Below are 14,803 nucleotides of genomic sequence, written 5' to 3' on the forward strand. Positions count from 1 at the left end.
AAATGTGGTGCTTAGCCCATCTGCCATATTGCAAGTGCATCATAGCCTATAGGACTTTAAATGCTGCAGACAGGATATCTGACATAATAATTTGGCATATGAATTCTGCAATAGGCTTTCACAAAACCTTACCTAAAAATCGACATGCATACCTGAGATAGCCTTCAGTCTATCAAGTGATTACTTGCTGGACAACTTTGCCATTTTTAGCTCGCTGCTTCCATCATATGAAAAATATGCTAAACCATCCAAACCTAGTACATCATTCAATAAATTACTATGTTCATGCACTTACATCTCACAAAGACACAACAGCATTTCTAAAATTGTCATATATTTGAAAATATGCTTATTTAACAAAAGGTACCGCATTATTCATATTTTAGCCGTATAAAGATGACATTACAATGAAATGAAGAAATAGAATTCAAGGTTGCACCTACACATAATATTTTAAAATTATGTTTTACTTTTAACTGTTTTTGAAATATTTAATTTTCTCGCCTGTTTTAATAAGCAACACAGTAAACAGTCTTTAATCCCACTGTTGTGTGAAGGTAAATTTAGATCACATAGACCTGCTCTCTCATTCCTTCAAGAACTAGACACTAATTATATATCTCCATCTATTTCTGTAGCCAGGTGTTATAAATGGCGGTCTCTAGTTGGCAGAGGTATGCACCTTTGTTCAAGTAGGGAGCCTTCCTTCTACTCAGGTTAGGAGGATTACATACTTTCGATAACCCCTGCTCACCCCCTTGGTAGCTTAGCATGAGTAGACAGGCTTATTCCAAATGCAATGTGTAAAGTATTTGTACCCAAACCCACAATAAAACAGTGAAAACACCACAAATGAACACCACACCAGTTTGAAGAAATAAAGTATCTTTATCTAAACCAAACAAGACCAAAATGACAAACATCATACATACATGTATCAAGATATTACTTTTAAATGGTTACTTCAAAAATAGAACTGCAGAAACAAATACCTCCATCTAAGGCTATTACTATGTGACAGGCACAAATCCAAAGTATGGCGTGACCGCGAGGTGCGTGGGTCAGCCCCGGAGTCACAGTGACCCCCCAAACAACAGTACTATGGAAACTATAACTATGGACGATGCACGGCATCGAAGGCTGAGGCGAAGCTGGCTCCTTTCTGCCATGGGAAGGGCGAGGCGTTGAGTCTGTGAGGAGGCGAAGTGTCAAGTCCAGTACAGGGGAGGATAAGCGGCGACAGTGATGACAGGTCGGTTCCGGTGAGGCGATGCGAAGTTGAAGAGTTCAAGAAGTCACCCTCATTCGTTATTGGCTCCACGATAATGGGATGCGGGTGCTGGCGGCGAAGGTGTCCTGTGAGCGCTGGCATTGGGAAGGCAGATAACTGCAGCCTTTGGCAATGCGACGAATGGCGCCAGAGATGTGGTGCAAGCGGTGCATTGTGCACTTCACGAGAGGTACCTCCAGCTTCAGTGCAGGTCGCGGCGTCACTGGGGGCGTTGCTGACAGCTTGGAGTTGTTCTTCTTGCTTCGCAACACCAACCACACAATTCTCAGGGCCCAGGCACTGAAAGTAGCACCATTTTGAATACAGGAATACAGTAGTCCACTGAGGAGTCTAAGTGCTAGCCAGTGGTTTGCAGGTGAAGTCTTTGTGTCCCTGAGACTTCAGAACAGGAGGCAAGAATGCACAAGCCGTTGATGATTCTTTTCAAGCAGGTTCACAACCCATAAAAGAAGCACAGCAAAGGAGTAGTACTCCTTACAGCTCTCCAGCCCATCTCCTTGATAGAGATTCCTCTTGAATCCAGAAGTGATCGAATTCTCTGGGGTTTAAGGTCAATACTTATACCTCATTTTATCTTATTTCTGTTTGCGGCAAGGGTCTCTGACCCCAGTCCAAACCAGTTCTGTCCTCTCAGGCCCAGCTTCTCTACAGAATGTGGAGAAAGCATTGTGGAAATGAGATACATACTCAGGTGCTAGTGGAACTCCTCCCACTACTCTAAATGCAGGCCAGGTCTATTCAGCCCAACTCTGAGCCACCCAGGAAGGGTAGGGCACACCTCAACCCCCCTTGTGACTGTCTGGAGTGACTGCACATAACCAGCCCCTAGCGCTCCAAAACCATTCGCTGAGTACACAAACTGTGTAAAGCACGAAAAGTCCCACTTTCTGAAAGTGGCATTTTCAAACACATAATTTAAAAACCATCTTTACCAAAAGGTGTGTTCATAAATTCTGATCTCAGAGATCTTAAACTACATTTTTCTATCTTGTCCCAATTGAAAGTTACACATGTAAAATGTTACAGAGCAGCTCCAATGATAGCCTATGGGACAGACAGCTTTTCAACAGTGAAAAATGAAATACACAGTATTTCACTTTGAGGATATATCAAACACACCAGTACATGTCCTACCTTTCACACACACTGCACCCTGCTCATGGGGGTACCTTGGGCCTGCTTAAGGGCAGCCTTACATGAAAGAAAAGGGAAGGTTAGGGCCTGGCAAATGAGTGCACTTGCTAGGTCAACATGGCAGTTGAAAACTGCATGCGCAGACACAACAGTGGTAGGTCTGAGAAACATTTACAGGGCTACTTATATGGGTGGCACAACCAGTCCTGCAAGCCCACTAGTAGCATTTGATTTACAGGCTCGGCACACTCAGTGCACTTTCCCAGGGACTTACCAGTAAATCAAATATGCCAATCATGGATAACCAATCATAATCATAATTTACACAGAGAGCATATGCACTTTAGCACTGATCAGCAGTGGTAAAGTGGCAACAGTCCTATAGCTAACTAAAACAGGGTCAGACAAATAGGAGACAAAGGGCAAAAAGACTGGGGATAAACCTGCAAAAAGGGCCAGGTCTAACACAACTCCCACCAGTCTAAAGCCAGGGGAGACAAATCAATACCTTGATGAACTTCCAAGATTGGGGTTATAGAACATGGAACCTGGCTCGCAACAGCAGGGGCACAATCCAGGTCCACGCCTTCCTGAACCCTGTTGGATCCCTCTGTCTATACTCTCAGGGGCCGATAAGCTGATCCCTGAGGAACTCTTCTCCTTGCCTGTGGCTCCCATCTGTGCAGCGCCTAAACTTACTTTGCTCACAGATGTGTCCCAGCAGGCAGACAGAACCCACATGGCCAACACAGTGTTGTGTCCCAGTCCATCCTTGGGATGTGACTCCTGTTCCCTTCCAGTGTCAACTCTGTCCACCAGCACAGCAAGCCACAGTGGCCATTGTCGGCTGTCAGAAATGAGAGCCAGGCCTCATGCCTCTTAGGAATCTCTAACCTCTGTGGTGGTAGCACCTGGTGTTGGCACCCGTTGTCCACTCTCCCTCCTGCCAGGTCAGGGATGGAAAACAGACTAGACCACCCTTCTGGTGTTCACTCATTGAGCCAACTAGGCTCTGGAACTAGGTTTCGGGAACCTTGGGACTCAGCCAACCCACACTCCCTCTACTGGGATTCCTCACCCATCCCACTACACTGGGACCTATCTGGGTTACTATCAACCTTCCCTACCTCAGCTTGTTGGGGAACGCCCGAGCCACCTCCTTCAGGATCACTCCCAAAAGCCTCATCAGACCCTCAAGAGTCCTCCACTATAAGGTCTGCCTCCATTGCAACTTCCCTGGGATCAGAGAACTCACACTCCACCGGGTTTTGGCATAGCTCAGGAAAACAGAGACTGAACATGTGCTGTCCAACAATTGAGTCACACATGTGTTTACCATGCTACCCTTCACCTCACTCCTCCAGTGCCTTGCAAAAGTACCTCACATCACCCTCTTGAGGCTGGTAAGACAGTGTCTGACTGTTTCTGTCACTCAACCAACACTCTTCAGGGCAGTCTCCATACACACGTACCAGGACTTCTATTGTGGGGGAACCCCTCAACCTTCTCCTCTCATCTAGAGTCAGTCGAGTGTCCCTTCCACTAATGGAAAATGATCTCCTGTACCACTACCCCAATCCACCTCAGGTACCCTGCGCACCACTGGAGCTACCTCATACACCTAAACCCCTGGTGTATGTCAGCCCCCTCCTTCAAGTCAGGTGCCACATTTCTGGGTGTGTGTACTTCTCCCTCAGCACTAGACATCACATTCTTGCTGCCACCATCTGAGCTGCACTGCACCTTCCTGGCTTCCACCTTCAGCCCAGCCAAGCTCAGTTGCTGAGCAACACACAATTCCTTTTGAGTGGCTATGGCCTCAAGCCTCTTAAGCTCCTCATCAAGATCTCTCATTCTCCTCTCATGAGCCAAAATAATTTCCTTTTCTACCAGGGCAAATTTCTGTTCCTTCGTTTCCCATTGCAATTTTCTGGTTCTCCATTTCCATTTGCTTCATCTGGAATCTCATTACCTCCACCTCATGATTCCTGGCCCTCTGTCTCTCCGACATCTCCTCTGGAGACAGATTTCTAGAAGTCACACTTCTGCCAGGCCTGGAAAGCACTCCCCCTACAGGCAGATACTTAGCTCCTAAACTCCCTTGCTAATCTGACACATCTATTTCCACATTTCCATTTTCAGTCTCCCAACTTCTCTGGCCTCCCACAAGGCACTCAAGGCCTCCTGCAGCCCCTCCAACCTAGCAGAGCTCTTTATGGGACATCCAAAGCTTTTGCTAAATTGTTTGAGCAAATCTACTTTGTACATAGGCAACCTTTCAATGTCAAACTCCAATTCTGCAGCCACACTTGCTGGTTTATCACTTAGAGACATGGTGTGTGGATACTTCAAGGGTTAACAAAAATAGGACAAACAAAAAAACACAGTATGTGGTTGTTTAGTGGTCTGCACCAGAGTAGTGGTGCACACCAATTACAGTGGGTGAAGTACAAATGCAAGTTCAAATCCTCACCGCTGACCACTAGTGTTAGAGTGGTGGGTTATGTCTGGCTGAGGTGTATACCCTAGCCAAACAGAAACCCCATTTCTAACACCAGGAAAATTCAACAATGTTTTAGAAAATTGAGAGCTGCAATGATATGCATATGACATAATAATAAAACAGTTCATGCGCAAAAACTCTGGCCTATTGTATACTGTTTTTAAACTGTTTTTAATAATGATTTTTATGATCGGATGACCTTCTGTAATATTTGTTTTGTCTTAATTGGATTGTATATCTTTTATGTATCTTGTATGGCATTTCTTTTTGCTTAATAAAGATTAAATGAATTGAATCAATGAAAAGAAACTAATCAATATCATATAGTGAATAATATGAAACTCCTCCAAATTGTTATCGTCTTTCAAAATTGCATTTACAACATATATTTGTACTTTGGGACATTAAAGCTTTTGGCAGGGGTACAGAAGGATAAATTAGACTCAAGATGAAAATATATTATATTCCATGTTATTTTAGATGGTCAGCAGATTTGGGAAATGGAAGCAACAGTCGATAAAGACAAGAGTCAGTCTGTAAGTATGAAAGAGAACGTTTCTTCTTATTGAGTGGTTGATAATTGTACTCTGGAGAGCACAATTCACTTTATACATGTGCGTATAGGAGGGTGGTCCATCGTAAAAAGATCTATCTGTCCCTTATCATGACTTCACTAGTGCTCAGTGCTGTAATAAGGGTTCCATAGCCCCCAATGCAAGCTAGACATAGAGGCTGTCGCATCACCTGTTTTTAACTATTCACAAACATTTGAAATTTTTTACCATGTTTATATGCACTTCTAAACTTACAGCTGCTTGATTGAGAAGTAAATGGCGAGGAAAGTATTTTGATGTGTTGGGCAAAACATTTTCCTAGAAAATTATTTTATTTGGAAAGAAAATAAAAACAATTTACAAGTTATTTTGAAATTACACACATTTCCTAAATCTATGCCTAGGACATCTCCTCAATGCTGAGGCTTAGAGAAAACATGCACTTCATCAGGATCTATATGAGTCACCTACACCTCCATGCATAACCTATGCAAATTGTTTCACTTACATGTATCTGCCTAATGTTAGTGAGTTATTTTATGGGCAGTACATTGGTTTGTCCTAGAAATAGTTACAAAGATACTCTTGGATGTGTTTTGATTTCATGTGGCTCCATAAATTACCTTTATTAACATTAGGGGGTACACGATTACACCGATAGTTTAAGATCTGAAAACACAACTGCCTAACAGATGTTTATGAACCAGTGCTCAGTATGGCTGCTATTTTATCTACCAATAATAATGTCCCTTTCATTTCAGAGCATGCTCTTTGTAGAGGTTCCAGAGTATCGGAACAAGCACATCCACACACCTGTGAAAGTGAATTTTTATGTCATCAATGGGAAAAGGAAGAAGAGCCAACCTCAGCATTTCACTTACCACCCAGGTAACATCACCAGGCCTCCTTTGATGCTCTGGTTCTTGTACCTAAGCAATAAATATGTTGGGCCATGTGGCTTTGCGAATGTTTGCATGTGGATGATAAGTGTAGCAAATGTGGCAGATAGTTTGACCGTACTGAGTGACAAACCATAAAATCACTTGTAGGCACAAAGAACTTTATTTATATATACTTAGAGTAAACACAGGTGCATAGTGGGCAATATGCTATTTATTACATTTATTCATTATGTGGAGGGATCATGACTTCATAGAGGCAAGTGCTTGAGGTGAGTCATGATGCCGCTCCTCTCCCGTCTCTCTAGAATGGTAATAAATTCCATGTGATATTCACCGCATCAGGGCCGAACTGGCCGTAGCGGACTCCGGCCATTTCACCTGTGGGCCGCCAGGGTGGGGGCTGGTTTTAGATCCTTTGGGGGACATTGTTGTTACTGGGGTCTGGTTCTGCAATATCGTCCACCTGCCACAAAAGTGGCACAAAGCTTTCCACACCTCCCCCACTCCACCCCCTCCACTGCCAAGCTCTTTGCCAGGTCCGGTTTTGTTTCCCAGTCCGGCCCTGCATCGCATGTGCATGTATGGTTTATGCCAAGGCATTTTTCTCTAAGTTTTTTGTTTCACCAAAAGGTATTTAACTAAATATAAGGTGCAAGGTGTTACATTTCTGCAGGAAAGTAAAAACACAACAAAGAGATTTTGTGATTGAGGAGATAGGTTCCCTTGCATAAAGTAATTGATACCTGCAATCTCTGGGGCGGTACAAAGTGTTTTTGTCATGTCAATTTTTCTGAACTTTGGTAGTAGACTCGAATTGGACCTTTGCACTGTAATACTAAATTTGTGAATGCAAGTTTATTATTATAGATGATCTAAATAACACGGTTTATAGAACCAGGTTAATTTTCATGGTGAAGGGATACATATGTATCTAATTCGTGTGTAAAGAAAATCAAAATGTATTAGCATTATAAAGCCATTAATGCTAAAACTCATATAATACAGTAAAATATACATCATAACATTTGAGTAAAGATGTAGCAGAGTTGTTTATAGCAGCTTTCAGGTTTACTATTTTGAAAATGTAGGGCATAATTTAGAGGTTGGCTGATGAGTTGTTCTGTCACAATGTGACACATATCCCCTCCGTTTTAGTACAAGTGCCACAAGATATAAGGCACTTATAAGGCAGATGGCACATTGTGACGAAGTAACTCAAACCCGTCAAACTCTAATTAGGACCTTATATAAATACATAATGCAAAAAGTTTCTCTGGACCCTTCTCAAGGGTTTATTTCCAGGCTTCGTCTCGACTTGTGACACCCACTGTTTACAGACTAAAACTCAAAAAATCAAAAGGTATTAGAATGGCTTACGTACGCTAAATAACTCTGTCACTTTAAGTTCGCTGAGGCATATTTGGGCTAAGATGTATTTTGATTGTCATTGTGAGTTATAAAGTGGTGTTGCTGTCGGCAACACAAAGTACAGCATTATTATTCATTGGAATATTAAAACTAGCCATGGGATGTGTTTCCATACTAAATGTAAAAGTCAGTTATTCCTATGTACGTGACGTCATGAAGACTGACCAATACTTATATGCAATAAACTGCTTTCATTGTAGTTCCCACGATAAAAACTGAGCCGATTGATGACTACAATTCGCCATCTGTTGGCAGCACAGTTTATGGCGGTTTAAGAACATTATCAATGATGTCTTATTATTCACCACATCCAGCGGTCAGTGAATCCCCTTCCTGTCTTGTGGCCAATGTGGCTTCCTGTCAACAGATGCGTTCAAGTCTTTCCAATCCAGATTCCCGATATCAAGAGCTGAATCCGACAAGTGTCATCTACCAGCGAAGTAAGAGCCTCAGTCCAAGCCAACTAGCCTACCAACAGTCTGCCTTAATGGCTCCGCACATTACAGTTGCGGATGCTCACAGATCGGTGCTGGTTCACGCGGGTTCACCTAGTCACTCCTCAACTATGCACCACCACTCTCCTTCAAACCATCAACCATCCCCCGTTATTCACTTTTCGCCAAACAGTCAGCAACTGAGGTGTGGAAGCCACCAGGACTCTCAGCACATAATACACTGTGACACATTTGCACCCAGTGTGTCCCGGTCTAGTCAGTCACAAGTCAACCAAACGCAGAGGGTAAGTCCAAGTTCATATCCTACGGTGATTCAGCAGCAGACAAGCACAGCAAGACCTGCAAAAAATATACCCCCTGCTAGTGATCAAAAAGAGACTGCACCAACTGGAGTCACTGTTAAACAGGAACAAAACCTGGACCAAGCATACTTGGATGATGGTAAGCAGTGCCAAATGTATAACTGTCCTTATAGTTTTTTGTCCTTTGTGCCCTTTTGTGTTTGCAGGTTCAGGAAAACCACCCAGATTGCCTTGTATGTAGATATGTTTATATGTATTTAATATTTTGTAAACAATTAGGCTGGTGTTGTAAGGCCATGCAACCTGGCTCTGAGCAGTGTTTTCCAGTGCTTGTCCAACACACTAAGACATGAACACTACTGTCTGGGAAAATACTGTAACTAATTCACTGAAGATGTTTGTGTGGGTACCATTAGCTCAGATCACACAGTAATCAATCACAATAATGGAGTGGGAATGGAATATTTTGGGTCGCTTCTGTTTTTTAAATAGTGCATACAACTAGTGTTTCTGTTTGTGACATCTCTGACCTGCCTGTTGACCTTCATCACATTTGCAGTGTGGCTTCTATTTCTTTAAGTGGCCAGGATTTCAGTGTGCCAAGAAACTCCAACATTTTCAACAGTCTGGGAGCTTTTTTTCCCCTGTAAAGAACTTATGTGAAGTAGTGTTGGGTAAAGTGAATCCCTGTGCCCAAGAAACTAGGCAAAATATTCTGCCCTTCATAAAGAAATCCAGTTCTCGCTGATTTTGCCAGAGGCGTAGTTCAACTTTCCCCAACAGCTGAGTGCTTCTGCTGCCCACCCAACATAGGTGGCATCTCAGGTTGATTTATCTTGTCTTTCTCTGCTGAATTCTGTGCTCCCCTACGTGTAGGTGGAATCAGGGAAATAAAATTACCACAACTCAGCAAAAATATCTGCTCCTTTCCTTGCGACCAGAAGTCCCTCCCTGGCCTGGGACTGTTGGCAGTTGTGAAAAACTAAAGTAAGTGAGTCCCACGTTTTATACCCTCAGCTATGCACAGCTTCAGAATTCCACTTTTTGCTGTTTTTATTATTTAAAAAAAAATAACATTGTGTGCTACTTAGATTGTACAGCTGAAATGGGTTTGAAATAAATTGCAAAGTTGCGATGAACAGAGCTTTGCAGCTTCACGCACCCCTAATATCAATTGACTCTGCAAGAGAAGTGAAGGTGGCAAATATGATGAACATATATGCTTGATGAAGAGATGAACTTGCGACTCTTCATCGAGCCCGACATTGTTCAATCTCTATATAGAAACATTGGCACAGATCATCAAATCTATGGGGTTTGCACTAACATATTATGCTGATGACACTCAGCTGGTGGTCTCCCTTACAGATAATCCTACGCTTGATAGGTCTAATGTTGAAAGATGACTGTTAGCGGTCACAAAATGGATAAATGCCAATTGCCTACGCCTGAATGCCAATAAAACTGAAGGCCTCCTACTCGGAAAAGGCACTGATTCTTGCGGTGACCATTTATGTCCCCTTTCTCATGGGCTTCCTCCCATTCCCAAGTCCTCCATAAAAAATCTAGGAGTCATCATGGACAGCACCTTGGCCTTTGCTGATCAAGCTAAATCGGTGGTGGGCGCCTGTTTTGGGTTTCTGTGAAGCCTCAAGCCCATTCTTGGCCTCTTTAACTCTACCACTCGACAAACTATCATTCAGGCATTAATTCTGTCATGGCTGGACTATTGTGACGTATTGTACCTAGAGACCAAAAAGTCAGTCATCAGAAGACTCCAGCTTGCCCAAAATACGGCAGCCAGGCTGCTCTTTTCTCTGACAAAGTTTTGCCCTGTCTCTGGTCTTCTTTACAAACTGCATTGGCTCCCACTGGAAAAGGGCATCCACTTTAAAACCCTGTGTGGTGCTCACAGGATTCTGTACTCCCAGACGGCCCCAGTTTTGTCCAGTCTTGTAATGCGATGCCAACCCTCCCACCTTCTTCACTCAACCGATCTTAATCTGGCCACTGTCCCACGTTTCAGGAGAGCCAGACCTGGAGGCCGCTCCTTTAATGCCAAGGCCCGTGTTCTGTGGAATTCGCTACCTCTTCCTATCAGAGTCACTGAAAACCATCTGCACTTCAGGAAATCCCTCAAGACATGGCTCTTCTCTATCTAATGGCAGTCCTTCTCTGTTAGGCTGTTGGTTACAGCATTTCCATATCTGAGATCTAGCGCTGGAAAGCCCCTTCTTTAGGGCAGCTGTGCACTTTATACATCCTCTTCACGTAACATAACATCACCACACTCCTCTAACATTTGAGGGTGAAAGCATCATTTTGGGCACAATTTAGCTTTATTGATGTCCTTTGGCCCCTTTTGTACTAGTGCATCTCTTCTAGGCTGTTAATCCTTGATGGTCCTGATTCACAAAGGTAAAATTACACTTTTGAGTAAGTTTGCTGTTTTTTTTTGTATTCACGAGCTACGAGTTTATAGTAAGTTTACTACCACAGAGACTCCAGCAGTGGCGGCTGACATCTGCAGGGAGAGGAGTGGCAGGGGCGCACGCAAAATATTATAAAAGTAACATACCTAATGCGACGTCCTCATCCTGGACCTCTTCTTCATCCAGGAACTGGAACCAGATGCTGGAATTCCCTTGGCTAATCCTGGCGCTGCACACATGCAGCATGTGAGCAGCGCCCCGATTGCAGAAAGCGGCCTCAATCGGCGCTTCACACCACACTGGAGGCCTGCACTTACTCTCAACCCAGCTGTCTTAAGACAGCTGGGTTGAGGGGTTTAAAGTGCGCATGTGTGGCTGGCCATCGCAAGACAGCCAGCCAAAAAGACATGCACACTCTAAACAGTGCAATTCCAGCCCACCCTCCTCTCTGCTGCTGTCTCTCAGTGCGGCCCTGCCCCTATCCTGACGCTCTCAGGAAGGGGGATGAAAAATAAAAGGTGCCACCCGGGTCTCCACAGTTGGTGCTGACAACGTTGCACACACAAAAACTGGGCAGACCTGTCCTATCTTTTTATGTGCAAAGTTCTCCACCCCAATTACAAGGATTTCCCGCACTTACTCGTAATTCGTGAATACAAAAATAACAGTAAACGTGCACAAACGTGTACGTTTACCTTTGTGAATCATGCCCAATGTATCTCTGTTCGTTCAAAGCCAATTTGCAAAGCTTCCAATCTTACAATAGTGCACTCACACCTATGAGAAATAAATTGAGGATAAAATATAATATATTACCTAGCCTGCTTGTTTTCATTACTCATTGTAGGCCTGTTGTTTAGCTTTCATTAGTGAACCCAGGTACAGCCCTGATTTCTGCTTGTACATGTAGACAGTAAATGTAGTGCATGCATTAGGAATGGGTTTCTCCTATTACCCATGTATTCCTGAGACGCGTTTGTCAAATATTTGTGATTGTTCGGAAATATCTGGAGCTTCCAATGTAAAGCTCAGAAAAGGAGTTGGTTTTCACCTTGGTGGTTTTAGTGACATGGGAGACGAAAAGCACCTGTTAACTCTGTTATGAATCGGGTGTTAGAGATTTACACAGCCACTTGTCACTAGTGTATTTAGTATACCTCATTTTATGAACACCTTCTTCCCTCAGTAAATGGATATCACTGGGGTGGCTATTTAACTCGCATAGCTCAGGTGAAATGTGCAGTAACCCAATTATTTACCCAATTACCTTTTTTTGCACATTTTTGTCCCTCAAGAGATTCCATATTTATCCAACCCAGCGAAATCTAATACTGTGGGGGGAGGCAGGGTCGGAATTCATGTGGTGCAAGTATTTGGATGACTTGTATTCCTCTTCAAAATAGGGCATAATACCCGGATTTTCATACTAAAACCTGCAAGTCCTTAAGCCTGGATAGTGTGCAGTTGTACAACAGACAAAAAGATGCTGGCTCTTATTGTGACATCATTAATGTGATCTCACTTGTCTGACAGTACTATTGGGATAGCAATGTGTTATTTTTACCATTATTTGGGATGACCCTTTGTAGGTCATGGTAGTGCTGTCACCATTTGGAGTTCATCATTTTAATTCTGATGTTTGATGTCATTTTTGTGATCCCACAATTTTCATAGAAGTATGTTGGCAACACTGTTATGTTGTGGCAATTGTGATATGACTGTGATGTATTTGTGCTGCCACTATTTTAACCTGACAATTGCAATATCATAATCTTGATGTGTTGTGATGGCAGAATTTGTGATGTCATGACTGAGATTACACCATTGTGATGTCACTAATGACATGTCACAATTTCAGTGTCACCAATGTGATGACGTTATTGTGATGCCAGAGCAAACGAGAATGATTGAAAAACATTATTCTATGCATTTGTGGTGCTTCAAATGGTAAAAAGTGTAATTTGGTATCTCAGTTCATGGGTAAAACAAACAGCACCTATGGTATATCCATATAACTCCATGGGGCATATTATCAAGGGCAGTATCGCCGCTTTAGCGGCACTTTTTGCCGCTAAAGCGCCAATATTCTTATTGCCCTATTAACAAGCATCAGCGCATGTTAGCAGCCGAATTCTTAACGCTACGCATCTTAGTAATATAGATCGCTAATGAGATGCAAAGTAGGCGTTCCTTACACTAACTTCATTGAAAAACGTCGCAAACACAACTTTGCTGTATTATCAACGCTTCCCCGGACCCGCGTAGCGATGAGAAATGGTGCGCTAAGCCCCGATTATCGCATGATCCTAACGCCTGATTAAAACCTGACTTAGCATTGTTGCCCATGGGAGGTGGATTGTAGGGTTAAGTACACACTCCCCTATCACCAAGCTTTTCATTAGCGCTGTAAAATCATCGGTGGATTTCACACGCTAATGAGGATTATTGCAGTCTATCGCTGGATTGTACTTCGCCTGTTAGCAAAGCGTTGCTAATATGCCACTAACACGGCGAGGTAATTCAGCAACAGAGGGCGATACTTAAAAACTCGCTAAGCGCGTTTTGCGATATTTATCGCAGTTTGTAGATAATATGCCCCCATAACTTTTTTTATCATCTCAGAATACACGAACCCCCTTTGCTTTAGTGACACACCTATGTGTCTATGTTCCTGTAGCAAATAGAAATGTCATGCAAGTTTGGGCATTCTACAATTTCTCTGGATAGCTGCATACCAGGGGCTGCTTTTAGTGCAGGATAAATGCTGTGACCCAGTCTTGAAATCACTTAGCCTATCTATGCTCATAAAAAAAAGATTTGGGGTACACTCTAGCAAATGCACTCCGGGTGGTATGGCCTGCCCACTGCCCTCCATCTCTCTAGCTATTGCAATATTAAACATTTTTTAGGGTGCTGGTGTTGGTTACCCCATCAACCCTGACGACATGAGAATGTTCACCCCAACGTCTGGTTTTGGAAACTAAATATAAGACAAGATATATTATTGCTCACAAAATATTAGTCGCAATTTGAAAACAGTAAATACTTTTCCGATCGACCAATTTACAAACAGGTAGCTCTGAAATTTCAGATTCAGAGTGGGTTGCAATCTGACCTGCCTTGTTAATATACATGAAGTGGATCACACAATGCAACTTACTGCAATTTGGGAGTCATAAGAGGGTTAAAGATCTTATCCATTCTTATCCATTTCTAAACCCATTTTATATTGCATTATTACTGACGTTTCACCTAGCATTCCACACAGTGCACAGTCTTGTTACATGAAAGTTCCTCTTTCACATTAAAGTATGTAGCTATGACTTTAAAGGTGTGTACAGTACAGTTTGTCTGTAAATAGTTGGGACATTCATTTAATAGAGGGTTTCTCAGAAAATGACAGCATATGTTGTCAAGCCACTGAAAACAAGGCCACATTTGAATCTGTATAACACCCTCTTTGTCTTCTTTAAGAGTTGTTGGGAGTTCAAGCTCTTTTAAAATGTTCTCATCCTTTTTCAACAATTGCCAAATATTTTTAGGAAACTCAAAATCGAATACAAAAAAATATTTATATTGACTTGGACAAAACCTACTGTGTGAAGCGCTTTTGTCAATTCTAAGAAAAGCCAGTTTGGACATTGAAGTCTGTAGGCAAAATGATTACCATGTCCTAAAGAACAATATTTCATTCATGATGAGGAATCGCAATGTTGTCCTCCTATTATAGGCCTTCAAAATGTATATCTGTCCAAAAAAATGAAAAAGTGTTTGAATTTGCAAGAATTCTCTTCTTTATCCC

General features: G+C 42.6%; 1 protein-coding gene across 4 annotated transcripts in view; it reads left to right on the forward strand.

Annotated features, from left to right (window-relative positions):
• NFATC2 (nuclear factor of activated T cells 2) overlaps window positions 1-14,803 on the forward strand; it is a 312,180-nt gene that overhangs the window by 210,029 nt on the left and 87,348 nt on the right. For 3 of the 4 annotated variants that reach the window (XM_085619141.1, XM_085619139.1, XM_085619140.1), the window contains exons 7-9: window positions 5,409-5,464; window positions 6,244-6,370; window positions 8,013-8,708. In XM_085619141.1, the coding sequence (XP_085475267.1) occupies window positions 5,409-5,464; window positions 6,244-6,370; window positions 8,013-8,708 (879 nt within the window). The remainder of the gene's footprint in view (window positions 1-5,408; window positions 5,465-6,243; window positions 6,371-8,012; window positions 8,709-14,803) is intronic. The other variant, XM_085619142.1, reaches the window with a different exon arrangement.

This window comes from Triturus cristatus, chromosome 7, assembly GCF_964204655.1.
Source record: "Triturus cristatus chromosome 7, aTriCri1.1, whole genome shotgun sequence".
NCBI lineage: Eukaryota > Metazoa > Chordata > Amphibia > Caudata > Salamandridae > Triturus > Triturus cristatus.